The sequence below is a fragment of the Miniopterus schreibersii genome (genome assembly GCF_964146895.1).
Source record: "Miniopterus schreibersii genome assembly, chromosome: 4".
Classification (NCBI taxonomy): Eukaryota; Metazoa; Chordata; class Mammalia; order Chiroptera; family Miniopteridae; genus Miniopterus; species Miniopterus schreibersii.
This window is the reverse complement of record NC_138105.1, coordinates 69,620,861-69,647,937: the sequence shown is the minus strand read 5'-3', so window position 1 is coordinate 69,647,937 and position 27,077 is coordinate 69,620,861. Positions and strand designations below refer to the sequence as shown.

General features: G+C 47.7%; 1 protein-coding gene across 8 annotated transcripts in view; it reads right to left on the bottom strand.

The window, feature by feature from the left end:
• Positions 1 to 26,233, bottom strand: part of SMARCA4 (SWI/SNF related BAF chromatin remodeling complex subunit ATPase 4) — an 82,697-nt gene extending 56,464 nt beyond the window's left edge. For 3 of the 8 annotated variants that reach the window (XM_081137353.1, XM_081137352.1, XM_081137354.1), the window contains exons 1-10: positions 25,933 to 26,023; positions 10,608 to 10,649; positions 9,309 to 9,558; positions 7,171 to 7,303; positions 6,638 to 7,042; positions 6,213 to 6,311; positions 5,016 to 5,274; positions 2,607 to 2,733; positions 1,846 to 2,019; positions 243 to 416 (exon numbers count right to left, since the gene is read on the bottom strand). In XM_081137353.1, coding sequence (XP_080993479.1) covers positions 243 to 416; positions 1,846 to 2,019; positions 2,607 to 2,733; positions 5,016 to 5,274; positions 6,213 to 6,311; positions 6,638 to 7,042; positions 7,171 to 7,303; positions 9,309 to 9,530 — 1,593 coding nt within the window. In that variant the 5' untranslated portion in view covers positions 9,531 to 9,558; positions 10,608 to 10,649; positions 25,933 to 26,023. Of the gene's footprint in view, positions 1 to 242; positions 417 to 1,845; positions 2,020 to 2,606; positions 2,734 to 5,015; positions 5,275 to 6,212; positions 6,312 to 6,637; positions 7,043 to 7,170; positions 7,304 to 9,308; positions 9,562 to 10,607; positions 10,650 to 10,752; positions 10,772 to 25,932 lie in introns of those variants that run through there. The other 5 variants (XM_081137355.1, XM_081137349.1, XM_081137350.1 and 2 more) reach the window with 5 other exon arrangements.
• Between the last annotated feature and the right edge of the window lie 844 nt (positions 26,234 to 27,077).

Genomic DNA, 27,077 nt, shown 5'->3' with positions numbered 1-27,077 from the left:
GGACAAAGAGCAGCCAGCTAACTGGCTAAGATCATACAGTCATTCTAATGGTTGGTATGAGCGGACAAAGGTCTGAGGCCAGTTCCTTCAGACTCTCAAATCCAAGCCCTTTCTTTTTCTCTGTTCCACCTCAAACTCTGAGCAGCAAAATGCCTCAGCATACTGCAGGGTGATAGATCCTAGTCCCTGCAAAGCCCAGAACACACAGAAAGGGATACAGGGTTACAAATGCAGAATTTTACCATGAGCCTCCGCATCCTCTCCTTCTCGATTCTTTCATTTTCCTTCTTCTGTTCCCGCTCTGTGTTGGCGTGGTATGTGGCCACTGCCTTTGTGAGTTTTTGAATTTTGCCTGTGACTGATCGGTGATATTCTTTGAAATCCTTGGCATGCTGAAGAATGCTGTTGAGGTATTCCTACAAGGACACACAAGACAAGACTGACTACTCCACAGGAGTCACTGTAACACCTCCCTGAAAGAGACAAAACTTTAAAGGTAGCTTGTTTAAAACCAAGAGGATATATTCAAATAACACTGTAACACTGCTTGCCTATAAGGTTCAGTGTTCTCTGTGTGAGGATAAAACTCTGTGCTCTAACTGTGGTTGGAAGGGAGCTCCTTTGTATTGAACAGGCAACCAATCTTGCTAAGACATGCTGACATGAACATTAACCTCTTCAAAATATTCCCACCTTCCAACCAAGTTATTCCATTGCTAAGAATTTCTTTTTTTTATGGAAATAGCAGAGCTTGGCCAAAAAAAATTCAAAAACAAGAATGTCTAGCCCAGCCCTGGCTGGGATGGATGGAGTGTCGTCTCATATACCAAAAGGTGGCGGGTTCGATTCCCAGTCAGGGCACATACCTAGGTTGCAGGTTTGATCCCCAGTTGGGGTACATATAGGAGGCAACCGACTGATGTTTTTCTCTCTCTTCCTTCCTCTCCCTCTAAAATAAAAAAACAAATATATCCTTGGGTGAGGATTTAAAAAAAAAGAAAAATGCTTACCCCAGTGTTTGATTACTATATATATACAGAATAAGGCTGAATGATATATGTACCAAAATATTAACAGTGGTCTACACCAAGTACTGACTTCTTATATTATTTTAAACTACACCAGTAATAGATACTGACTGGAGGAAAACTTTAGAAGATATAATGAGTGAACAACAAAGAGAATCATTCCAAATCCTACTTCAGTAGAAATTTTAGTCTCCTTGACTGATCCTGTAAAAACCTAACTTAGATCAGTTCCCCCTCTCAAGAGACTCCACGGAGGCTTCCACCTCACTCAGAGCAATAGTCCAATTTTCCCCTTGATTCACAAGGCCCAGCACACTCTGGCTGTCCTCTCCCTGTCCTCACTTCCTCCCACGTTCCCCCTTGTTCCACTCTGGCTACACAGGGATCCCTGCTTTTTACAGAACACACAGCAGGTATCAGCCCCAGAGCATTTGGACCTCCCCATCTATCTGGAAAGCTCTTTGCCCACATATCCACAGGGCTCCCTTCTGTCTCTGCTCAGATCTCACCTCCTCAAAAAAAACTTCCGCAACCATCCTGTGTCAACAGTTGCCCATCACCCTCCATTGCTGCTTTGTGTTTCTTTATATCTTATCTCCTCCCAACATGTTACATGCCCTTGGTTGTGGCCCATCTTCCCCTACCACTCAGTTTTGTTCAATAATGTATTCTTAGTTCCTAGAATACTATTATCATACAAAAAAAAAGAGAAATAGCATGTTTAGACACAAAACAAGACTCAACAATGTGCGAGCAGTGAGCATCCAGGTACATAGGTGGGCCAGCAGGGAAAGCTGTGCAGCTGCTGGGGACACACCTGGTGCTTCTGCCGGCGCTTGCGCTCCTGCTCAATCTTCTGCTGCTTCTCCAGCTTCTCGGTGATGCGGGCCTCACGCAGGGACTGCCGCTTGCTGCGCTTATAGGCCTTGGCGTTGAGGGCTGTCTCAAGGGCGGTATCCCTCCTCATGCATACCACCACTTCCTGTCGCAGCTTCAGGAAGAGAAACATGGGCACACATTGGTAATGTCCACACAAAATGCACAATTACACCATGCAAGCCAGGCAGAACATTCCTGCCTCCAGAAGGGTTCTTGCAAAATGCCATAAACACAAATGTGTGTGTGTGTGCAGGAAGTCTGGTAAGTGCCCAAGGGTCAGGGGACAAGCACAGGTCAGGAGACAACTGCTTCTGGATACCCAGCAGAAGGTCCTCTTATACCTTCAGGTCTCTAGCTCTGCGTTCTCTCAACCACACACAAAATTTTTCTTATGGCTCATTCGAAAGTACAGCACCCTCAGATACAGATCCATTTAAGTTTCCTGCTTTAAGCTGGTAACTACCGCCCTAGGGAACCACGCTTACTCATACCAGGAATACCCAATGTGCCACCACTGTGCAGATCGTGAAGAGGAAGGAGGGCACAGTAAGCTAGTCAAGTGTAGGTGGGCACTGCTGCTTTCAATGGTCAAGGAACATTTATTTAATAATTGCCCAACAAGCAGTTATTTGAATCTAAGCATCAGGGGTGGCAGAAGGGGCCCTTTTCCTAAGGCTCCAGGCCTGAGCATGTGCCCACCTGCCTCTGGAAGTTCAGCAGCCTGAGGGCCTTGAGTTCAATGGTTGCTTTGGTTCGCAAATCCCCGGCCAGTGACCCGGGTAGGTTTTCAAGTTCCTGAATTCGGTGAGCGATGCGAGCCTGCAGCCTGGGGTGCAAAGACAGAAAAAAAGACAGGCAATGAATGAGAGGACTGCTTACGAGGAGCCCACCTATGCCCTTTCTTTAAAGCTGGAGCCTCATAAAAATCCATCCTTTGAGGGAGGCAGGAGATGGCTCAGAAAAGGATCCAGCCACAAAACACACAGGAAGGCAGCCAAAGAGGACTTAGAGCTACAGCAAATAGAAAACCAGGCAGGGCACAGCTGACTTATTTCAGCAGCATGAGCCAGCCTCTGGAGTCAAGCAGGCCAGGCTCTCCCTCCAAGCCCTGAGAATCTACTTGGCCTGGGAGCTTCAGTGTCCACATCTATGAACTGGGGAGATCCCTGAGAGCAACCTCTAGGCTGGGTCTAAAGTCAGATGGGGCAATCCCCTTACTCAGTCTTTCACACATGTTTATTAAAAGCCCACAGCCTTATTGGGAAGACGAGCCATAAAGGAGTTAAAAAATTAAACACCTATGACCCTGGCTGGTGTCTCTCAGTGGTTAGAGCTGTGGCCCGCACACCGAAGTGTCAAGGGCATATACCTGTGCTGCAGGTTCAATCTGCAGTACTGGTTATGGCGCGTGCTGGAGACAACTAATAGATGTGTCTCTCCCACATCAATGTCTCTCTCTCTCCCCCTCTCTCTCCCCCTTCCTCCCTCCCTCCCACTCTATCTAAGAATCCATAGAAAAAATATCCTCAGGTGGCTTAAAAAAAAAAAATTAAACGTCTATGGTAATTCCAGAGATTGGGAAGTACTTTGAGGGGGCAAGAAGTGAGGGAGTGGGCAGGACCCCCATGAGGAGGTGACCTCAGCAATGAGGCCTAAGCAAAGACCATAAGACAGAAATAAACAAACAAACAAGGAGAGTAGGATAGGAAAGGACAAAGCATAGGGTAGGGGCTGAACAGAAAGCTTACTAGGTGGATAAATGGAAACCCATGGCAGGTTTTAACGTAGGGAATAGAACTAATGTAAGTAAGTTGTAAAGAGAGACTTCCAACTACTGTGTGGAAACAAAATGCATAGGCAAGTGTGAGAGCAGGGAGGCCTCAGGGAAGTATAGACAAGTGGCAGTTAACAGTGAGGGGGGAGAACCATTCCTGGGGAGGGGAGTTGAGATGAATCAGTTAACCAAGGGGTCATGCACCACCTATGCAAAGGGGGATGAAGGAGGGGCTGCAGTGTCTGTGGCCCAATGAGCTGTTAGATAGAAGGTATATGGGAACAGAGACAGGAGGGTAAAGCAGAGGAACATGAAGATATCTGGACAAGTCATTTTCAAGTTGGAGGGAGGCACCTTGCTACACAGGCTGAAGCTCCAAAGCATCCACAGCTGGAATGCACTCTAGAGATGGTCATTAGGCAAAGATTTACTGATGCCTCTGGGTATATACAGTGAACGAGGCACAGCCTCTTTCCTCATGGAGCTGACATTCAACAAGGGAGGCCTGCCCTGAACAAGTTATAAATGCAATGGGGAAACGGGAAGTGCAAGGCGCTCAGGAAGTAAATCTCAGGCACCCCCGGCAGTGTGAGACGAAATATCACAGACCTACTGTGTGCCAGGCATCCTACATGGCACCCAGGAGGTCCTGGCACAGCAGCCAGTAACTAGTGATGTGTGAGAAGGATCCATTGCAGAGCTCACAGGGTTTTTTGGTGTGTTTTTTTAGTGTGATGACCAAAAGATGGATACACTGTGTTGGCAAGGAAAAACAGGTACTTTCACTCCCTCCAACATATATCTGTAAGATCTCTGTGGAGGGCAGTTTTGCAGAATCTATGAAATTCTCCTGTGTACATCCCCTGTACCCAAACAATGCCAGTTTCAGGGATTTATTCTCACACATGTGCACGTGTGAAAAGAGAAACAAACACACAAATGCATTTACTATGACACTGTATTAACACTCGATTAGAAATAATCTAATGTGCACTCAGCCAGAGAACTGGCTGATTAAACGATGGTATCTTCACCAGGGAGAATACTGTGCAACAAGAAAAAAGAAAAGCGCCCTTTGGACAGACAGGGGATGACCTCTACTATGGGAGGAACAGTGCATATATCATGAACCATTTGGGGAAAATATGGCTACCTGTACCTGTCTGCTTGCATATGCACACAGTTTTTTGGGAAGGATATACACCAACTAAGGAGCTGGGAGCCTGGAGAGAGAGGTGTGCGGTGATTTCTGGTTGCATACCCCGTTGGCCTTTGGAACTGTGAACCACACCAACGTTTGTCAGGGCTGACTCAGTTGGCAACAGTGCTCTCACCTGTATTCCCGCTCCTGCAGAATCTCCACAGGGTCCAGGCCCCGGGGTTTCTGGATGGGGGTGATGCGGCTCTGCTTCTGGTGTAGCGGTACCATGGGGGCAGGCTGGGCAGGCTGCCCTGGCGACTGAGTCTGGGGAGGCATCACAGGAGAGGCAGCGGGCGGGACAGCAGGAGGCGCAGGTGAGGGGCGGCCCGTAGGCTGAGGGGGTATCAGCTTCTGAGGTGTGCTTGTGGGGGCAGCAGCATTTGCCATGGGTCCTGGGGAGAGTCAGGTAGTAGGAGCACAACATTGAGCTCCAGGTCAATTCCAAGGGGAAATAAAAAGCCTGCTTGGTGCTCACTGCCCCGGGGACAAACTGCGTAGGCCACACCTCCCCATCTCCTCACCTCTCACTGACCTGACATGGCAGGCAGCTTCTCATTCAGGGGTCTCCTCTCTCCTGCCTCAAGGTTCAAGCCTCTTCCAGACCTCAGCCTACATGCCCTTTCTGGAAGCCCTGCACTGATCCAAGTGCCGACCCTGAGTTCAGTCTTTCTGGGCAAGAAAGATTTTCTGATTTCCATCTCCCACGGTTCAGATGAAATCTGATTTAAGTGATTAGCTTGTCTATGCCCATTACTAAACCCCAGACTCTAAGAGGATAGGAAACAAGTCCATTTTGTCTACTGCTTCCACCCAAAACTGACCCTCAAATACTTGCTGATGACTACATTTGGTAGAAGAAAGAGAAGCTGCACAGTGAGGAGACAGAACCTTGAGCCACCCTGTTATCTTGCCGGCCTCCCATAGTGTTGGGGAGTATTACAGGAGGGAAGGGGGAGTCAGCTGTGGCCTATAGGCTTGTAGGCATCATGTCCTTAAGCGTCATGTCTGTGGCTGCAGCCATACCTCCCCATTGCCTCTTACTGGAGTCACAGTGGACTTGTTCATTCATATCCTTCTCTTCTTGTTAACAAATCAAAGACTCCCAGGATCTCCGTAAGTGACCCACAGGACAGGACAAGGGAGGAGTGAAACCAACCTAACCCTTTAGGAAATAACCAGGGATAGGTAAGACACAAAAAAGACAGCAGGAAGAAACAAGGACTTGTCCTTGGCTCTCTCTCTCTAGCCAGGCTCATCTCAAGGTCCACACAACATAAGCTTGTAACAGGAATCAGGGCACAGAAATGTCACCAAGACAGAGGGAACTCACCTTCAGGCCATGGCTTGGGAGGCCCTCCAGCCGGCTGGCCCGGCATCCCGGGGGGCACACCTGAGGGTCCTGGGGGGGGCATGTTGGGCCCTCCCATACCTACACACAGGGAGAAACAAACAATAAGTTAAAATGTGTCCTATGTTCATCCTTTACCCACCCCAGTGGGCAGTCCTGTTTCCAGAGGACACACCCAACAAGCCACTCAATGTGGGCATCAAGGGAGAGAGGGGGAGCTGGAGAAAGAACTTTTATCCTGAAAGCAGCCTTGCCTACCTGTGCGCCCTGAGCACCAGGCACTATGCCAGCCCCAAGGGGGAAATCTATAGGCAGCAGAGCCCAAGTTTGCCCGACACTGCTGCCCCAATTTAGTCAGTGTGCTGAGACCCCTCCCTTCCCTGAGGGCTGGGGGTAGTGGGCCTTACCATGGGGCCTGCTGTAATTTGGAGGTGCTGGTCCTGGGCCGGGCCCAGGGCCAGGGCCAGGGCCAGGGCCAGGTCCTGTTGCAGACACAGAGGGTGGAGGTAGTGTTGGCACCTGCTGCTGCATGCCAGGCATTGGTCGCTTGCCCTGCACCGCCATCTGCAGGTGATCAGGCAGGGGCTGCCCCCTGGCCAGCATCTTGTAGGCCATGATCTGAGCTCTGAGCTGGTGCAGCTGGTTCTGGTTAAATGGTGTTGGGCCCCGGTTCTGCTGTCCCAAAGCCTGGGGGTCAACGCCATCCAGCGGGGCCCCTCCTGGTCCAGACGACATCTGTGGGCCCGAGGATGGGCCACTGGCTGGAACCGGACTAGAGGCGTGCTCGGAGCCACCCAGTGGTGAGGGGTAACCTGTAGGAAATAAAGATTTGAGAGGTCAGTTGGGAGCACACATCCAGTGATTTTTAAGGCAAAGACAATAACCTTTTTGCCAGCCTTACACTGGTACCTACGAGAAAAGAAGAGAAACAAAGTAATACCTTGGGAGTGCTGGTCCATGGGACTCGGTGGAGGCCCCATCCCTGCATGGCCCCCTGTCCGCATCCCCATCCCCTTCATCTGGTTGTAGCGGGGGTCATCTGACATGCCCTTCTCATGCATGGACTCCATTGGCTGTAAAAGGGGATTAATGACAAAGCAGGATTAGCAAGCAGGGACAGGATGAGGTGGCACAGCAAAGCACAGCCCAAGTTCAACATCACTGAAAACATCATGGCATTTACTGAATTGCAAACATGACCAAGCAGTTTAGGTCCAAGACATGGTTCGGGCAGCTTCTTAGGTGTCAAGCAGATACAACCAATGGAGGGTGACTGCCTAGGAGACCGGTGGTTGAAAGGCAAGAGGACAATCAGATCAGGGCACCCAGCAAGAGTAGGAGATAGTTTCAGATGGCCAGAATCCCACAAGGAAAGGACACAAGTGACAGGTCCTGGTCAGGGGCAGTTTTAGCTAGGACTCAGGACTCACTGTAATTATCACAAGAAGACCTTATCACCACAAATCTTCAGATCAGGGACCCTCTTCCTTGGGAGACTGTAAATCAGAGGGACAGACAGAAACCTCTGCCCATGAGTATGATAACAAAACATCAGATGTCTTAACTGATCCAAGATTGGCCTCCTGCCTGCTAGCTGGAAGGGAGGCTATCTACAGCATCACTCTGTCCCTCCTAGGAGGCCCTATCAGATCTTGGCAGAACGATGACACCTTTTTTCCCTCCTAATGCTCAGCACTAAGCACTTCCCCTACAGGAATGGCTGGTAAAGGGGACATTTCTAAGACCCTTCCAGGACACTCTGATAGCCCTGGTCAACGCAAATGTCCTGCTCTCCGAGAACTTAAATGGTGACCCAGCAAAGTCACCTGCAGCTCAGTATGTGTACAGTATGAGAGGAGGCCAAGAGGGTGCCTGGCTGGGACATGAGGGGCAACTGTCTACACAGAAAAAGGGTGGGGCCCTCGGGAGGCTGACAGGAGCCCTGGGTGGGAGCCTGCCCAATGGGCTTGCCTCCACACAGAGCGGGAGCTTTGTACAGACAAGAGGTGCCCCATCATCACCAGACCCTGGCTCCTAGGCTCTGGACACTAGGCTGGAGACACAGTAGGCCTCTGAGAGATGTTTGTAAATGTACTTGGAGTGTGTATAAGTGGTTCTAGAAGGAAAAAACAAAATGGGCAGAGAGGGAAAGGGGGGTTATGCTGGAGGAGAAGCTGGCCTAAATCAGTGTTGTGTGTGGAGAGGATAGTCACCAACAACTTCCCAGGAAGGCAGTGACAAGACAGATACTGTACCAAAGTTGACAGAAATATACAGGAGATGGGAGGGCAGGGATGGGGGTGCTTGGCTGTGCTGGAGCCCACTGAGGTGGCACAGGCCAGGGGCACAGGGAGCAGCAGAAGGATGAGATGACTCTGCCACTAACTCACTGAGTGCCCATCTCTCTGAGACCCTGGTTCCTTGTCTATAAAATGGGCATAACACTCACCTATACCTGATGGGTGGGGGTGGAGAGCAGAATGGGGTGCAAACACATGGAAAGCCCAGGTAGGGAGCCCAGAGGGTCACCAGGGTCCCCTCACCCCCAGGCCGCACCATCTGCATCTTCTACCTGTGGGTCTCCTGTGGTCCCTGAGGCTAGCAAATGGCACCCTTTTCTGCAGATGCTAATACATGTAAGAGGATAGTTCCTCATTTCCTCCAACCACCTCCCAGGAACACAGAGAAAGAAGAAACTATTTGTGTTGAGAGGTTTTTTTCACCTCACTGGCAAAAGCAGCCCTGCTTGGGTCAGGTATGTGGTGACCAAATGAGGACAACTGCCCTGCTCTGTGGGTTACCTGGGGTGCACAGAGCAACAAGAGTGGAGGAGTCCACTTGCCTTAAGCAATCTTTTAGCGATTTAGAAATTTTTATTCATTAAAAAAAGGCAATTTAGGAGTAATATTACCACATTTCCCACCTAGAACAATGGGTATGAGAGATACCCAGGGGTGGGGGGAGTTGGGTGAAATGATGACTGTCAGCTCACAGCAGGGTTCAGAATGAATGGCTCATCCTCCCGTCTCTAACTGAGAAAACCCAGCCAGTCAGAGCAGTGGGCCCAGGCCTCCTTACCTTGTGCATCTGGTGCATGTTGTCCTGAGGGTACCCTCCAGGCCCCTGGCTTGGGATGGGGTGTCCTGCTGAGGGAGGCCCTGGACTGGGCCCCATCATACTATGGGCAGAGCCAGGGGAGGGACCCGGGCTAGGGCCCAACATGGCTCCAGGGGAGGGGCCAGGGCCTGGGGAAGGGCCGGGCCGAGGAGTTCCACCCAGGGGTGGGTCTGGAGTGGACATCTTCACAGGAGCTCTGGACAGTGGTCTCCTGCTAGAGAGAAGTGGAGGTCAGTCTGAGGGTAATGGCCATCAGCTGGGTGGGTCAGGGCATTGTGAGAGGACCAGAGTTATGTCAGAAGCACCCATCTGACAGGGAGCTGGCACCTTTGACATGCAAGTCCCTGTCACCTAGACCTTTCTCCTCCATTCCTCTGGGAGGAGGTCATACATCAGACACACAAAATCAGATAAGAATCCCGAGGAAGGGGTAGAACAAGGGGGGGCAGGGGGGCTTTGCTTTCCTTGCCATCTTTCTGATTACAACAAAGGGTGGCACTGATCTGTACACCACTCTAATGCTTGCTCACCCTCCAATTTAACAAAAATGGACAGCATGACTAAGGCTCAAAGCCTTTGCCAGCAACAGCATCTGACTGGACCCTCATAAAGTCAACAAAAACAAATAGTCGTGCTCAGTAATACTGGTTTTCCACTTAAGGCAGTGAGACCAAGTTTCCTTTAAAATAACTGAATTTGCCCAGCCGGCATGGCTCAGTGGTTGAGCGTCAACCTATGAACCAGGAGACTGAGGTTTGATTCCCTGTCAGGGCACATGCCCAGGCGGCAGGCTCAATCCCCAGTAGGGGGAGCGCAGGAGGCAGCACGTTAATGATTCTCATCATTGATGTTTCTATTTCTCTCGCCCTCTCCCTTCGTCTGTCTCTGAAATCAATAAAAACATACTTAAAAAAATAAAAAGAAAATAAGTTTAAAAAGCAGGTTCAATTAAAAAGAAGTATTACGTAAATAATGGCACTCAGATACCTCAAATATTTCGAGAGTGATAATCAAGTGTCTAAAGTTTAATAAATATTACTGTAAACTAAAAACTGTCACCCAGAGCTATGACCCAAAGCTTCTAACAACTCCATAAATGAACTAAAAAAAAATTCAATGATGTTGATAAATTATTCTTGCTAAGAAGAATCATGAGCTGATAAATTCTATAAATGCTTCCTACAACAAGGGTTCAATTTTCAAGTAACCCTTAATCAGTTATGTGGTTAGATGGCCTTAAATAAAATTTTCTTTAATAACCTCTTTCATCATGATGGAGTAATACAGTCTCAGTGGTGAAATCTGGAAAACACAAAGAGAATACAGAAGCTTAAAATCCTACCAGACACAGAAATAAGTGCTTGCTGGTCCTAGAGAGAGGAAGAAGCAACCGTGCCCTTCTTACCCTTCCCAGCATGGTGCAGGAGGTGTGTGGAGAGGGCTGGAGGGCTTCCAAGAGACCTTCAGAGACCCCCAGAGTGGTGAGGATGAACCTGAGACATCCAGGGTGGGCCCTCTTAGGACGGAGAGATGCCCTGGTGGTGTCTCTGGGACCCCATCACACTTCAGTGCATCAGTCCTTCTACACTGTTCCACATACAGACACACACAGACACACCCTCATACACAAACACACACACTCTCTCAAAAAATTACTCAGCACATTGTAGGCAAGCTTTTTTTCACATAATCATAGCTATGAGGATTTTCATAATTTAATAGACTTCAACACCCCCCCCATTCTCTCATCCTGTGCATCCTGAGTTACTGAAAAGCCACTCTCCTCTTGGCATGTCACAAATCTGGTTTGTTTCTGGGGATTTATTTGGTTTTTACAATGAGTCTTACTGCCCCTAGACTTTACCCAGCATTTCTGGTTCTAAGGAATAAATCCTGGTAAGAAGCTCAGGAACATTTTTAATTCTCTTGATTTAATTTGAAAGGTGGAGGCATTTTCCTTGATAATAAATCAAAAGCCCAAACTTCTTTGTTCCAATTTCATGACCAAATAATTGGAGCAGAGAGGATCAGAAACTTTGGCTAGGCAGAAACCAGTGGCCACACATCAGCCTGACTGTGAAGAGACCCCAACATGCGAGAAAATGCTCCTCCATCCTCTGGGCCACCCAGATTTCATCCGAAGCTCAAGAAGCCTCAGTGCTGGACCTTAAATCAACCTCACAAGAGTACTGGAGAATTTGTGTCTGCTCACAATCCCTTCTTCATAAATCCAAATCCAGTAAGTTCAGGGAAACAAAATCAAACTTTTAACAATATATACAGCCCTGGCCAGGTGGCTTAGTTGGTTGGAGCATCATCCCAATACACCAAGGTTGTAAGTTCAATCCCCAGCCAGGGAACATACAAAAAACCACCAATGAATGTGTAAATAAGTGGAACAACAAATCAATGTTTCTCCTTCTCTTTCCTTTCCTCTCTCAAATCAATAAAAAATTAAAAATAAAATATATATACATTTAAGACAAACTCATTTCAAAGCCATTTGGAAGCCACATCTGACCTAATTCAGCTCTGTGTGAGTATTCACACATTCTGCCACCAAAACAGAATCCTGCTGATCCCGAGACTCCACCCCAGTCTCTGTCATGTATTCTGTATCACCTTTGTTAAAATCATGATTCTTGAGTCTGAAATTTCTGGTCCAGGGGTTTGTCTACCAGGAGGACGCACCTGCAGTCACGCTTCACAGGTGGGAAACCAAGCAACACTGACATGGCACAGCTGGGCAAAAGATGATGGCTCCCCAAGGGCTTCTCTTTGTCCCCTTCATGTCCACAGGCCCTCTCAGGCCCACAGAGCACTGCAGTGAAATGGGAAGAGGAATGGTGGTTCTGCAAATCCTTAAAGAATCCTGCAGCATCCATCAACTCACGGTTTCTTTCTCACATGGAGGTCTCTATTCTAAGTCAAGCCAACTGAAACTGACAGCAAAATAGAACCCATACCACCTAAGGAACATCATCTCCCTATCCAAAGGCAGACATGCTGACAAGCAAACACTGGGAAGTACCTTTGGAATGATGGCTCTTCTAAAGATAGTTTATACTTATAATCAGACCTTCCCACTTCTTCCCATCAATGCACGTGATACCTCCAGAAATTAACTGCCTCCACCGAGCAGGGCTAAGTTCATCGACAACACAGCACCCACCAAAGACACTGAAGGGCATCAAAAAAGATTTATGTGCCTAAGTATGACACTGTCCACTTCTGAGAGAAGCACAGGGTTTCATGACACACTTTTAAAAATATTTGCTTCAGAAGCTGCCACCTCTAAAGAGTTAGGCTGCAATAAAGCAGGTAAGTGCACAGAGCCACCATCAGCAGCAAACTCGTTTCTGGAGTAAAAGCTCAGACACATGTAGGGAGTAACAGTGATGGGGACCAAAAAAAGTGCAGATACAATACAAAACCATTCCAAGCAGCACAAAGGGTAGAGCTCTGTCAAACACTGAGGAGCCCAATCAGGGTGCTGGTGCCACATGTGGACAAGCACCGTCATGGTGGTGAACAGGAAAATGGAACTGGGAGCAGCTCTCTGGTTCTCAGTGTAGTACTGAGGAGCGGATTTTTATTTTAATTATCTGTAATGACTTGCAATGACAATCAGGGCATACCTAAAGTGCCCTGATTGTATGTACATATCTGGATGAATCCTAGATCAGACATAGCATTTCCAACATTCCAGAAGGCACTCTCAGTTCCTTTCCCAGTTGAAACCACTGTCCTATCACTGTAGATTAGTTTCACTTGCTATTGAACTGCATTTGAAAAGAAAATGACACAAGTAGTTGTCCTTTTGCTCATCTGGAAGAGGCATCCATGTTGTTGGGTATAGTGGTCATTCATTCTTTATTTGTCCTGTTCACAGATACTGTGCTACCAGGTTTGGGCTAGCGCGAATAAAGCTGCTATGAACAATGTCATTTGCAGGACACAGATGCTCATTTTTCTTGAGTATCCAGGAGTGGAACTGTTGATCATAAGGGAAACATAAATTTAGCTTTGGTAGATATTGCCAGTTTTCCAAATTAGGAATACAATCCTACATACCGCCCTGCCCCTAGCAGTGGGCGAGCATTTCAGTTCCTCCATATCTACACCAACACTTGGTGCTTTGCTTTTTTTTTCTTTTTTTTTTTTTTTTTAATGAATTTGTTTAATTACAGGCAGTACAGAATTCTGGATAGAACAAAGACTGAAGAACACACTCTGGCAAGACTTTGGACTGGGTTTACTCTGACCTCACAGCAAGACTGAAAGGACAGAGTGAAAAGAACTAAAGAGATGAGCCACTGCATGATTATTATTTTTACAGAAGTTTATTCTTAAATGTACAACAGGCTCCAAGGCAACACTTCATTCTATAGGTGGCAACAGATATTGACAGAGAATCCAGATGTTCAAACAGGAATAGAATTACGGATCACCACTGCCCCAGGCACAAGGAACAGCTCATTTTTGCCAGATTTTTAAAAAATATATGTTTTTATTGATTTCAGAGAGAGGAAGGGAGAGGGAGAGATAGAAACATCAATGAGAGAGAGTTATTGATCAGCTGCCTCCTGCACGCCCCGTGCTGGGGTCGAGCCCAAAATCTGGGCATGTGCCCTGAGACTGGGAATCAAACCAGGATCTCCTGGCTCATAGGTCGATGCTCAACTGCTGAGCCACGCCAGCCAGGTGCCAGATTTCTTAATTCCACCTGTGTCCAAGGGGCCCTTTCCTGCAACCTTCGCTTTTAGCTACTCTAGTTCCTTCTGCTCCTCTTTTTGCTTCTGCTCCAATGCCTTATCTTCGTCGTCCATGTCCTTGGCCTGCTTCTTGCCACCTTCTTGGCTAAACACGGTGCCTGCTACTCCTTCCCCAGACCCTTCCACCGCCACCGGAAGCTCCAGTCTTTTTAATTCGTAACATTCTGGTGGGTGTATAATATTTTATGGGCAGATGTTTATTACACAGAAAAACAGTTACTAACAGGCAGCCGGACAGGAGCATTGCGATGAGTGCAGAGGCAGCTGGGGAGTAATGTAGCAATCAGTGTGGCATTGTCTGAATTAGGAGACCACATGGACAGTAGGCCACAGGAAACCAGTAGAAAGCAAAGAGAACATCTACCCCAGATATAGAACATACTTGCTTAATAAGGACTGAAGGAGTGAAAGGATTACAAAGTAAAAGTTCAACAATTTTGACTAGCTGGAAAGTTGTATTTCTGAACAATAAAAATAACAGTGGTAAACACCAGACTAGCGAGTGTCTGCACTACCACAGGCCCAAGACCACCAGCTCTGTGAGAGTGTGTTTACAGCCCACAGCTCGAGCCACCAGGTACATGGCACAGATGTACTTTCCACCAGGGTGATGTAAGAACACCAATATACAGGAAACAAACATACCAAAACCAAGAGGCACAGACACCAAAAACAAACAAAACTAGAATGCCATGTGGGTAAAGCTGCAGTAACACAGGGCACACATGGTATGACGGGGAGCTCCTAGGAGACAGTGACTTCAGGTCTCATAAACCCATGTCTATAGGGTCGACAGATAACTTCGAGCCGAAGTATCAGCACCACCCCCATGGCCAAGCCTGTATCCTGGTGGGACTCTGGTCAAAAAGAGGACTACCCAGCAGTTCACCCAACAGGGGGCTGGAGTTTGTGAAGAGTAAACCAGCAGACGGCAAACTTCAAGCTTAGCACACAGAGGTCCTCGGGCATTGGACCTGGAGGCTATCATAGCCCCCAGCCTGTTCCTTCTCTTATCCCAACACTACTTCCTTGGGCCTCAGAAACACCATCTTTACCCCTCCATCCTGGCTCACTGAGAAACCTCTCTGTCCTGCTCCAGAACAAATGTCCAAGTGTTCCCAGGGCCATGGCCTTCCTCCCTGGTGCTGAGGCTGCAGGGCCCATGCCCTAATCCCATCTACTCTGCAGCATCTTACAGTCTAGCTCACTTGCAGAGGTAACAAATGATCACACCTTAGTACCAAATTGGAGATGAACGCGAGAGGTCACTAGAAATAAAGCCCAGGTGACACCCTGTTACCCACAGGCTCCACAGGAATGCAATGGACCCTGAATATCTTATGATTTTAATTTGCATTTCCCTTGTGACTAATGTTGTTAAACACCTTTCCATATTCTTACTGGCCATCAAGATATGCACTTCTGTAACAGCTCTACGTTTCTGCTAACGTTTTATTGGAAATAAGTGGTTCAATTATCATATCCCAGTCTACGACTCACCTTTGCACTCTCTCAAGTGTCTTGTGATAAACAGAAGTTCTTAATTTTAATGATGTCTGATTTATCAAGTTTGTTCTTTTATGGTTAATGATTTTGGGGTCCAGTTTAAGAAATTTTTGTCTACCTGTGACATAATCTACCTTCTGTTCCTGACACAGAGCTTCTAAAACCCTTGTAATTTCCTAAGTGATAGGGGCGATAGGATCATTTTACACAGAGCTCCAAAATCACTTAGAACTCCATGAGTGATAAAAGTATTTTTTGTTCTAATGAGGCTTCTCTTGGTTGGCTCCTGGATGGCTCCAGGATGGGTGGGGGTTGGTTGCCAGAAAAACCAAGCCATGGTTAGAAGCTTAGAACTTTCAATCTTCACCCTCCAGGGATGTTTACATGATAAGGCTTCCATAAAAACTAAACTACATGTTCAGAAAGCTTCTGGGTTGATGAACATATCCATATGCCAGGAGGGTGGTAAATTCCAACTCCACAGGGACAGACGCTCCTACATCTGGGACCCTTCTAGACCTCACCTTACAAGTATCTCTTGCCCGGCCGGGCTTGGCTCAGCGGTTAAGCGTCAATCTAGGATCCAGGTGATCGGGGTTTGATTCCCAGTCAGGGCACATGCCCAGGTTGTGGGCTTGATCAATGACTCTCTCATCATTGATGTTTCTATCTCTCTCCCTCTCCTTTCCTCTCTCTGAAATCAATAAAGATATATTTTTAAAAAAAACACACAAGTATCTCTTCATCTGCCTGTTCATCTGTATCCTTTACAATAACTGGTAAACATAAGTAAATGTCTCCTTGATTTTATGAGCTGTTGTAGCAAATTTTCAAAACTGAGGAAGGGATTCTGGGAAACCCTGGTTTGTAGCTAAGTTGGACAGAAGTGTGGGTAACCTGAGGACCCACTACTTACAAAGGTGTCAGAGCTGGGGAACAGTCCTGTGGGACTGAACCCTTAACCTGTGGGGTATGCACTAACTCCAGTTACTTAGTGCCAGAACTGAACTACGGGACAATTAGCATCAGCAGAAACTTGTAGAGAATTGCTTGGTGTAGAAAATCCACGTTTGATGTCAGAAATGTGAGCAGAGGAAACAGGTTTTCCTCTACTACCTCAAGGTCATGGGATAAAGGAAGGGAAGGAATATTTTAATATCCAAGGGGACTGTGCCTTGTCCCTGCCCCTAGTGATTTACAACTGCTGAGGATGCATCGGATGCAAAATCACAGGAAGGAAGATCCAGCCAGAGAGAGCTGTGGGCCCATTTGGTGGTAAGGAACCGGATTTACTCACCAAGCCATACCACCACACTACAGGAAAGGAATATCATTGGTCCCACTGACAGAGATGTCCCTGAGGCTCAGAAGCCACACAGGTCAGTGGAGGAGATAGGGTCACAAAGCCAAGATCACAGTGCAACTCAGACTCTGAGTGAGGACTCTGTCACCTACTAACTGCACAATGCTGGATAAGTGACTTAACTTCTCTGAGCCTGTTTCCTCTTCTGTAGGCTGGAGCTGAGACCAGTTCCTCAGGGGTCACAGCCAGCATCAAATAAGCTAACACATGCAAGGCACATATAGGCAGAAAGCGTGACCACAAATCTGGTGAAATCAAGGGTCCTAGCATTTACTAAACAGCTGCTTACTGCTTGTCACTACTGCCCTAGAAATGTCACACAGATTAAGAGTTTCCACCCTCCTTTCCCCAAAAATGAGTAAACTAGCCACATAATAAGTAACCACTGTAGAGAATTTGCTTCCTAAATTTAGCTTTCCTGCTAAATTGCTAAGGGACAAACCTTGATTAATGCTCCCATCCCTCAACAGTCTTGCTTCTCCCCTCAAGAGGCAGAGGCTGCCTGAAGACCAACACAGGTCGGTGCAAACAAGGTCCAGCCTGGCAATCAATGGCCAGGATTTGGGCTGCTGCAAACTCCCCCTTGCCCTCTTGGTCCCCACTGCCACAAAAGCAATTTGTTTAGCCATTATCAAGTTCCTTTTAGCTAGCCAACTGAGGGGCAGGAAGTGGGCCTGGCCCTGCTGAGGGCTGGAGAGGGTGTGGGAAAGGATACCACAGTACTCCAGCGAGATGCCTACTCAGGGGGGCCAGACAGGATTGACCAGGTGAGATCCTATAGCAACGAACACCCCTCTTCCCCATCCCTTCTTTCTTCACCACCAAACACCCCTGCCCTTTCTACAGAGGAAACTAAAGAGTTGGCTTTTCCAACAAATTCCTTCGGTCCCAAGGGTAGTCCTAAGGCCTTGTAGGTCTCAGGTGGCTTCCATGCTGCTGCCATGAAACTCCCACAATGAACCCTTTTCTGACAAGTCACTTGGTTGGGAAAGTAAGGGCAACTTCACACACACTGAAATCCATCTCCAACCAGAGAGCTGCACCTAAGCAGAGACACAAAACGAAGGACAAGGGGACACAGGGGCCAAAATGGCGAAACTGCCAGCATGTGTATCTGAGAGCCTAATCAAGACGTGTGTGGCCCATGGGTTGGATGTGTTTGGGGTTCCACACGAGGGAACAGAGCTTGGGAATCCAAGTGGGCAGCCAGAAGGAATGTGAATACTGCGGCAAGAATCAAAAAGCTGAAAGCTAAGACATTCAGGAGGCCACAAGATAAAAACAGGCTCCCAGATTCCCCAGTCACAGAATCTGGAAGTGACTTGACCAAGTCACCTCTATTTCTCTGAGAAGCACCCCAAATGCCAAAGAATCAGGACCCCCACACAATCCCTGTTGCAGAAGTTGTGGCACCATTAAAAGTGAGTAAGGTAACTTTGTGCACAGAGGATGGTCCAAAACAAAGCAGGGAAAAAGAGATCAAAATGCTTGGCTTAAGCCCCAATTTGGTAAGAATAATAATACAGTTGACCCTTGAATAACAAGGGTCACTTATACACAGATTTTTTCCCAATAAATACTATATTTTCTCTTATTTATGATTTTCTTAATAACATTTCCTTTTCTCTAGCTTATTATACTGTAGTATCTATAACATATGTATTAATTAACTGCTTATGTTATCAGTAAAGCTTCCCATCAACAGTAAGCTATTAGTAGTTAAGTTTTGGAGGAGTAAAAGTTACTCATAGATTTCCAACATTGTTTAAGGATCAACTGTACTGTATATGCATGTTAATCCAAGCACAGAAGCCAACACACCAAACTGTCGGTAGCAACCAGCAGCTCTCTCTGGAGGTGTTTAATGGGGAATGTAACATTTTCCATATCAGAGATTTCTGGTGTCTTTTTCTTTCTGTGTGTTTGTTTTTTTTACAATAACCATCTATTACTTTTGTAATCAGATTTTTAGAAAACTTTTAAAAATTTAAGATTTTTTATTGACTTTTTTAGAGAGGAAGATAGGGGAGAGAAACATCAATGTGAGAGTGATACATAGATCAGCTGCCTCCTGCATACCCCCCCACTGGGGATCAAGCCCACAGTCTGGGCATGTGCCCAGACCTGGGAATCAAACCGGCAACTTTCAGAGCATGGGACAACACACAACCAACTGAGCCATACTGGCAAGGGCTAGAAAACACTTTTTAAGGAAAAAAGCCTAGGTTAGAAAAATACTTGGGAACAAACACCCAGAAAAGATGCCCAAGAAGTGCCTTTGTGGAAATAAAAGAGAAAGATGAAAGGATTTGAGACTGCATTATTTTTAATCTACTTCATCAAAATTATTTAATATAGAAACGTCCCTCAACATTCAAATGCGGAACCAGACTGCTGGAGAATTAAAGGTCGAGTTTCTTCTTTCCTAACACCCTTGCTTTTTGTTTTATAAATAAAAAAGGACTCCAGTGGCCAGCCACTGTGGTAGGACAAGCTGCTAACAGGCAATCTGGACCATCTAGTATCTGCTTGCTGGGAGTATGACGGGTTTTTGTTTTTTTCATCTTACCAGAAAAACAGCATTATATTTCAAGTTGGCCCAGGATATCTGCTATGTGTTTTGGGGGGCGTGTGGAGAAATTTGCTCACAGACATGTTTCATCAGCAGATATAACACTGCAGTCAAGTCATACCAGGGTGCTCATACCCATCAATGACAGCTGGGTAAAATCAGCCCCATTCCTTACATTCAAAATACAAAACATTTCCCTCCTAACAAATATAAGAAAAACCCTTCACACCAGACCTGATGGTGTGAGGTGCTCTAGTCCATGAACCTAAAAGGATGTTAAGGGCAGAGTATCTGTGGTCTTAGGGACCCTGTGGAAATGGCTTATTCTTGAGACTGAGCTTCCCCATCACTATGTGTCCAGTAGCACTTTCCTTGCAATACAATTAAGTAGCAAAACCTTGCCCTGCATTTAAAAGGGAATTCACTTCGGAAAGGAAAAGTCATGTCATGATAAATTAATGTCTTCTTGGTTCTACTTAAAAGGTAGGCATGCTGAATTGGCACCAAGTATTACTATTATAATAAATTTTTTTTTTTAATCCTCACCTGAGTATATGTTTCCATTGATTTGCGAGAGAGAGGGAGGGAGAGGGAGAGAGAAAAAAAAAAAAACCCATCAATATGAGAAACATCAATCGGTTGCCTTCTGCATGCACCCTGACCAGAGATCAAACCTGCAACCTGGGTATGTGTGTTGACAGGGAATCAAACCTGACACCTTTCAGGGTGTACAGGGCAGGACAACACTCCAGCCAAAACACACCTGCCAAGGCTCAAGTATTATTTTTAGCACTGGGAATTATATATCATTTTATTCATTGGAATCCACCCTCGCCCATTTAAAGTTTTTCCATTCCCTTCAAATCCACTGATGAGTACCTCCCCATATACAACATGCCAGAAGACATGACAACCAGGTTGGTTTTCTGCCCTGAGAAAGTTCAGTCTAATCTGTCAGGGAGGTGTAATGTCTATACTTCAAGACTACAAACACTATCTTATCTATCCACTACATGTGTGTTTTTTAAACCCTCTGACCATGACCCTGAGTCACAACCTGGCCCAACACAAATATACACCAAGTAATTGCAACAAGCTTTACAAATCTTTCCTGACCCTGTTCCTGTTAAGGCTGGTCAACCCTAGATGGATGTCATGACTCACTGCTGGGTCTGTTATGGCCTGCTATATACTCAACACTGAGCAAGACGCATGATCTGTGGAGAGGGCTGGAGGGAAGTCCCCCAAGAAAGGAGCTTAGAAAGTGCAAGAGTGGGCAGGGAGGAGTGGCACCTATACATGTTGAGTATCACTTGGGATAGGCCCTCCCAACCACTCCAAATACCAACTGACTCTGGGCTAAGCAGGGTTCTGGGCACTGGGCACCCACTGTCTGGTGGGACTGATAATTGAGTGACAGAGACAAACACACAAATAAATATAACACATCATAGAGGGGGTGGAAGTGCTTTGATAAAATAATCAAGGAGTTAACACTCAAGCTGACAGCAGGTGCTCTTTCAATCATGGTGGTCAGGGACGGTCTCAGTAATGGGGACATATCTAAGCAGAAACCTGAAGTGAAATGGGAGCCACATGGCTATATATGAACAGAGGGACCAGCAAGTGCAAAGGCCCTGAGGTGGGACCTTGATGGGAGTGGAGCAGGTGATGGGGGTGTGGCAGATGAGGTCAGATATTGGTGGGGAGGGCAGATTACAGATCTTGAGGGCAATGGTAAGGAGGTCAGGGATCTACTCTAGGTGGAATGGGAAACCACTGGAATGTTATGGACAGGGCAGTGACACAACTTGATGATGCTTTTAGATTTCTCTGGACATGCTAATGGAACAGATGTGGGGGTGAGAATCAAGGATAACCAAGGTGACTAGGAGGGCCTCAGCTAGCACATGCCATTTGAAATATAAAAGGTGCCCCTTACTTGGGGCTGCCCAACACTGGAGCCAAGCTTGGTAAAGCCCAGCCAGGATGGATTTCAGCCCCAACTCACATCCCCTTGGTTCAGCATTGACAACTGAAGAGACTACAGGAGGAACAGAGGATTGTATGCTCAGAGAGGTTAAGTCATTTGCCCAAAGCCATGCAGGGAGTAGACTTCTGCCTCAAGTCTATCTGACTACAAGGTATAAGTAACTGATTCCGGCTGAGGATCAGAAGGTATAAGAAGGCCTGGAAGGGTGTGGAGTGCAGGCAAAGAGAAGCCCCTCAACAGGCGGGAGGAGCACGCAGGAGGTATTCTGGGGAGATGGGCAAGGGTGCTCAGTGTGCCAGCAATCCAGGCCATGATCGGAAACACACTGAGCAGTAACCAGGGCCAGGTGCAGCTCCCAGGGTGTAGCGAACAGCTCACTGTGCTTCAGCATCACCATTAGGACAGTGAGACCATACATTGTGTCACTTTACTGGGACTCTCAGGGCAAGTCAGGGTGGCACACATCAAACTTGCCAACTCAAGTCTCCCACTGTAACACGTGAAGCAGCAACTGTCACGCAGCCACCTGCTTCCTGAGCCAGCGGGGTGCAACCTGCCGGTTAAAGGAGAACTTAAACCAGCCCAAAGAACCATTTTAAAGGCCATTGCTACTAAAAACAGAGTCAACCCTCCTTTACCACACTCAAGGCTGGTGAACTTCACACTGAGCAAAACTCAAGACTGTTCCCAGTGACAAGTGTCCATGTGCAAAAACGAAGACATGTTCCTTTAGCAAAGTAAACAAGTACCAAAGTGAAGCTGTGGAAACCACTTGGGTGTGCAGAGGCCAGGAAGGGGCCAGGGCAGGTTTATGTCCACTAACATGTACCTGTTTTCTAAAGAAAGCACCTGACCTGAGAGAATTAGAGAGAAATCGATGCATCCCCTTTTTCTCTGCCCTGTGAAATCTGATCTCCTCATAAACCCAGCTACACCTGGTGCTTTCCCTCCCTGCCCACCAGGAAGATGAGTACCAGCCGAATTTCATTTCCCATGCCCTTTAATTCTAATTTTTTAAAAAGCTTCAATTTGCTCTGAAGTGTTCCAATCAATGTTACAAGTTGTAAGAAAATATGTGAAATGAACAATAAATGTTTGCTATTTCTCAAAAGCCATGCCACCAACCATGCTTCCTCCTTTCCAATGCCTTTTGATGAAACTGAAAAGCATACAATTTTTAAGTATTAAGGAAAAATGGAGGAGTCTATTCCTTTGTTACCACCTTGAAATCATACAAAATGATTACAATTCGGCAAAAATATATTCTGTACCCACCAATATGCTGTAGGAATTCTAATAAATAACAACAGCTACCAACTGTTTAGCACTATGCACCAGGCACCCTTCTAAGCAATTTACATTTGTCTTTTGTTGTTGTTGTTTAGTCCTTACAGCAATCCTACAAGTTGGGTACTATTACTGCCGCCCTTTGCAAATAAGAACCAGAACAGGGCCCTTGTCTGCCTGCTCCTGGCTGAATCGCAAGCCCCCAGCAGAGCCTAGCTCATGGCAGACACTCAATGCACGTTTGTTCGCTATATGAATGGGGAATGAGTGGTTGGGCTGCTTCTTGCACAACTCCCATTCACATTGTGTTCTCTCTGTGGCTGGTGAATGAGTCCCTCTTGAGCCACTTCTCTCACAACTCCAGGGGGCGCCTTTCACATTGTGTTCAGTCTATTGTTAATGTGAATAGGTCCCTCTGTCCATGGCAGCCAAGGGATGATAACCAGGGCCAAAATCAGCTGGCACATCTGAGGATTTACTATGTGCCAGGTACTGAGACTTCCATTTCTCTGAGGCACCTAGGAAAGTGGTAAAGCCAGGAGTCAAACCCAGGGTGGCTGACTGGAGAGTCCCTGGTGAAGAAATACCCCTGGATGTGTTTCTTTGCCAGCAGAATGTTCTCACAAGACAGTCACCCAAAGTACCTAATTCTTCCCACCCTCCCACATCTGCTCTAGGGTTACCTCCCAGTATTTTGAGGGTCCACAAGGAGTGGCAAAGGTGTGCAAATAAAAATGTGTATGTTTGCTTTTCACAGACAGAAAAAGTTTGGCGATCAGACACTGATGATGTCACAGCTCTGACATTATCCCCCAGCCCTGACTCTAAAATCCACAAGACCAAAATCTCCTGAAGAGGTGGACACAAAATTATTTTAGGTGGCACATGGAAAAACATTTTTTATTTTCACAATTAGGTATGCAGTGATTTTAAAACAAATTAGGAAAAAATATATGTAACCACTCATTACACGCCAGGCACTGCAGTGTGTTAAACATATACCCACATTATTTCATTCAACTCTCACAACCACTGTTTGAGGTGGCATCACTGTCATACTTGTTTCACAAGTGGGGAACCCCACTAGTAAGTGCCTTGCTTAAGGTAAAATTAAGATTTAGAGAGCTGGACCCTGGCCTGTGTGGCTCAATGGGTTAAGCGTCATGCCACGCACCAAAAGGTTGCCAGTTCAATTCCCAGTAAGGGAACATGCACTTTGTGGGTTCAATCCCTGGTTGGGGTGCATACAAGAGGCAACCAATCAATGTTTCTCCCTCACATCAATGTTTCTCTCTCTCCCCCTCTCCTTTCCCCTCTCTCTAAAAATCAATAAATATATATTTTTTAAAAACATTGAGAGAGCTGGGTGTGAAACCAGGAGGTCTGATTCCAGAACCAGCACTCCTCACCACCATCCCACACTACCACCCCATACTCTCTCCTTCCCAGGAGAATGAGGTTTGGGAAACAATGGCCTGGAAAGTTAAAACCCAACAACAGCAACTAATGTTTATTGCTTACAACCACCCCGGTCCTGTGCCAAGCACTTCACACACATGTTCACTCAATCCTTCCAAGGGCCCTTCATTCATTGCACAAATGTTCACTAGGGCCTACCACGTGCCAGACCCAGGGAGCTATGGGAGACACAACCCCCTGCTCTGATGGCCCTCGGAAAATTGATGTCTAATTACAAACTGAGGTTAACTTCTACACAGGAGAGGGTAGAGGCACTATGGTAGTGTAGCAGAGGGAACAATGACTGTTACAGGGCACTCAAAATACGAGACTGGACATCCTCCCTAATTCTGAGTAAAAGTCCCCTCCTATGCAACCTTCCTGATCTCTGGCTCACACCACTCCCCTGGGCATCCACTGCTTTGCTCTCACAGAAAGAGTTGCGAGGATGAAATTATAGGCCAGAGGGATTTGTTCCCACATTTCCCACCAGTAACCCTAAAGATTGGAGAGGGTTCTCCCAACCATCTGACACCCAGTAGGGACACGGATTTTCTGACCAATGAAAGAGAATGGACCAAACAGTAACAGTGCTTCCACTTGCCAGGAACCATTTTACAGGCTTTCACCCAGCTCCACTTGTAACATTATTCCCATTTCACAAAAGAGGAAACTAAGAGGTTCAGAGAGATTAAACTATCTGCTTAAAGTCACACAGCTAAGTGACCAAGCCAGCGCCAGGAATCAAACAATAATCTGGTCTGTCAATTCAAACTGAAAACTTGTTTCAAATTCCTGGGAAGTGGCTCTTACACTTATCTCCTATTTTCCCAAGGATTCACTGAGGGGAAAAAAATCAAAACCAGTATCTTCAAGCTGGCACAAAACACTCTCCTGAAAGGTCCACGTTTTAAATAAAAACCTTAATCTGGAAAATCAACTGGCAAGAAGGGAAAGGATGCAAAACAAAAACAATGCTTTCAATAGCAAATAATTTCCCCAGTCCTACCCTACTTGCTACCGACCCCTCTCTCCACTCAGGACAAACGTTTTAAAGTCACCACTTGCAAGGCATGGGGCGAGTTATTTACCTTCCCTTGAAAATCTAGAATATGTGATTTTAAAAGATTCTTAGGTCATCGAGCCCAAGGGGACTGCGAATGCTCGTATTCGGGAGACACCCCACACATTAGGGGTTCTTCCTACTGAGCAACCTCGCCCAAAAAACAACATTCGGGTCGGACCCGTTATAACGTAGCCAGAAAATCCTCGACGCCTGGCTTTTGTTGCAGCCGCCGCGGAGACCACGATCGCGGCCGGGACCCTGGCTCGCCAAGGGGGCGGCAAGCTTTGTCCGGCGAATCCGGTGAGAGCGCGCGCGGGTGGCGCGCGGCCTCCACGCGGCACCGGCCCCCACCCCGCCGGCCCGCGGATATTAGAGCCGCCGCGGCCTCACTACCCTGTAGCTTTCCCGGCGCGCGCGGTGCCGGCCGGGCTTCTTGACCCTTGGGCGCCGCCGTACCCTTGCCCGGCTCCGGGCGCCAGCAGCCCCCTCCCCCCTCGGCGCCCCGACTCCATTCAAACCGTCCTCCCAACCCTGTACCGCTCCCTCCGCGGCCTTCCTTCCTTACCGGGAGCCGCCTGCACCGTCGCCTTCCCAGCGCCGCCCCCGCCCCTCTGCTCTGGGCCAGGGGCAGAGTGGGCGTCTCGCCTCTCCTCACGAAACAAAGGAGCCGCCGCTGCCGCCACCAAGCGAGGATAAACCTCGTGCGCGCGCCCGCCCGCCTTGGCCTCCCCCCACCCCACAGACTGGCCGCCCGCGCCCCCGCGGCGCGCGCACTAGACGACTCCTCTACCCCCCCTTACGGAAGGCTTCTCACGCTTCCGCCGCCCTCCCAGCCTAGTGCGCGCGCCCGTCCGCTCTTCCGCTCCCAGTGCGCATGCCCGTCCCCTCGTTAACAGGGTAGGTGGGCGGGGCTAGGGACTGCACAAGAGGCCGACGCACCTCCCACCTCTGTCTGGGACAGTCCTGCGCCAACGCGCCGGGGTCTTCGTCTTCCGACGCCGCGCGCACCCACGCCGCCGAGCGTGCGCAGAGCGGACGGCACTGCGGCGGCCGAGATGGCGGCGGCGGTAGCGGGAGGTTGGGGGTTGGGACTGGAGGTGGTGGTGTCTGCGGGGAATGGGTGGCAAGGCGCCCGAGACTCGGAAGTGAGGGCCTAGGTCATGCGTGAGGCTGAACTGAAGTTGAGCAGAGTCGGCCAAGCGTAGGCCTGGAAGTCGCTTTCATCCCTGGTCGGGTGATGGTGGGTCCTGTTCGACGGGGCCAAGGGAGCCTCGATCGTGGCTGCCCTTTCTGCTAAGCCTACCTTGTGCTATTAATTAGTTTAGCAAATATTTATTGACCTGCTTCTGTGTCCCAGGCGGAACACAGCACGGAACACGCAAAAATCTCAGTCGCTGTGGTGCTCACGGTGTAGTAGTGGGGGAGGGAGGCGAGAGGCAAGAGAAATAAGTACATGGGTTGAGAGGGAGACATGGTGGGTCATGGAAATTTAAAATGGGGCAGCCAGAAATTTTAAAAGGCCTCGCTGCAAAGACACTTGAGTCAAGACATGAAAGCAGTCATGAAAGCAGTGAGGGGGAGAGAGCCTTGTTCCGCATGTGAGCGTCTAGGTGGCCGCTTCTGTGTTCTAAAAGGATCTCCAGGGCCCACCACATTTAGTTCTGCAACTGAACAAGGGTCCCCAAGGTCAGGTACCACACAGCCTGTAAT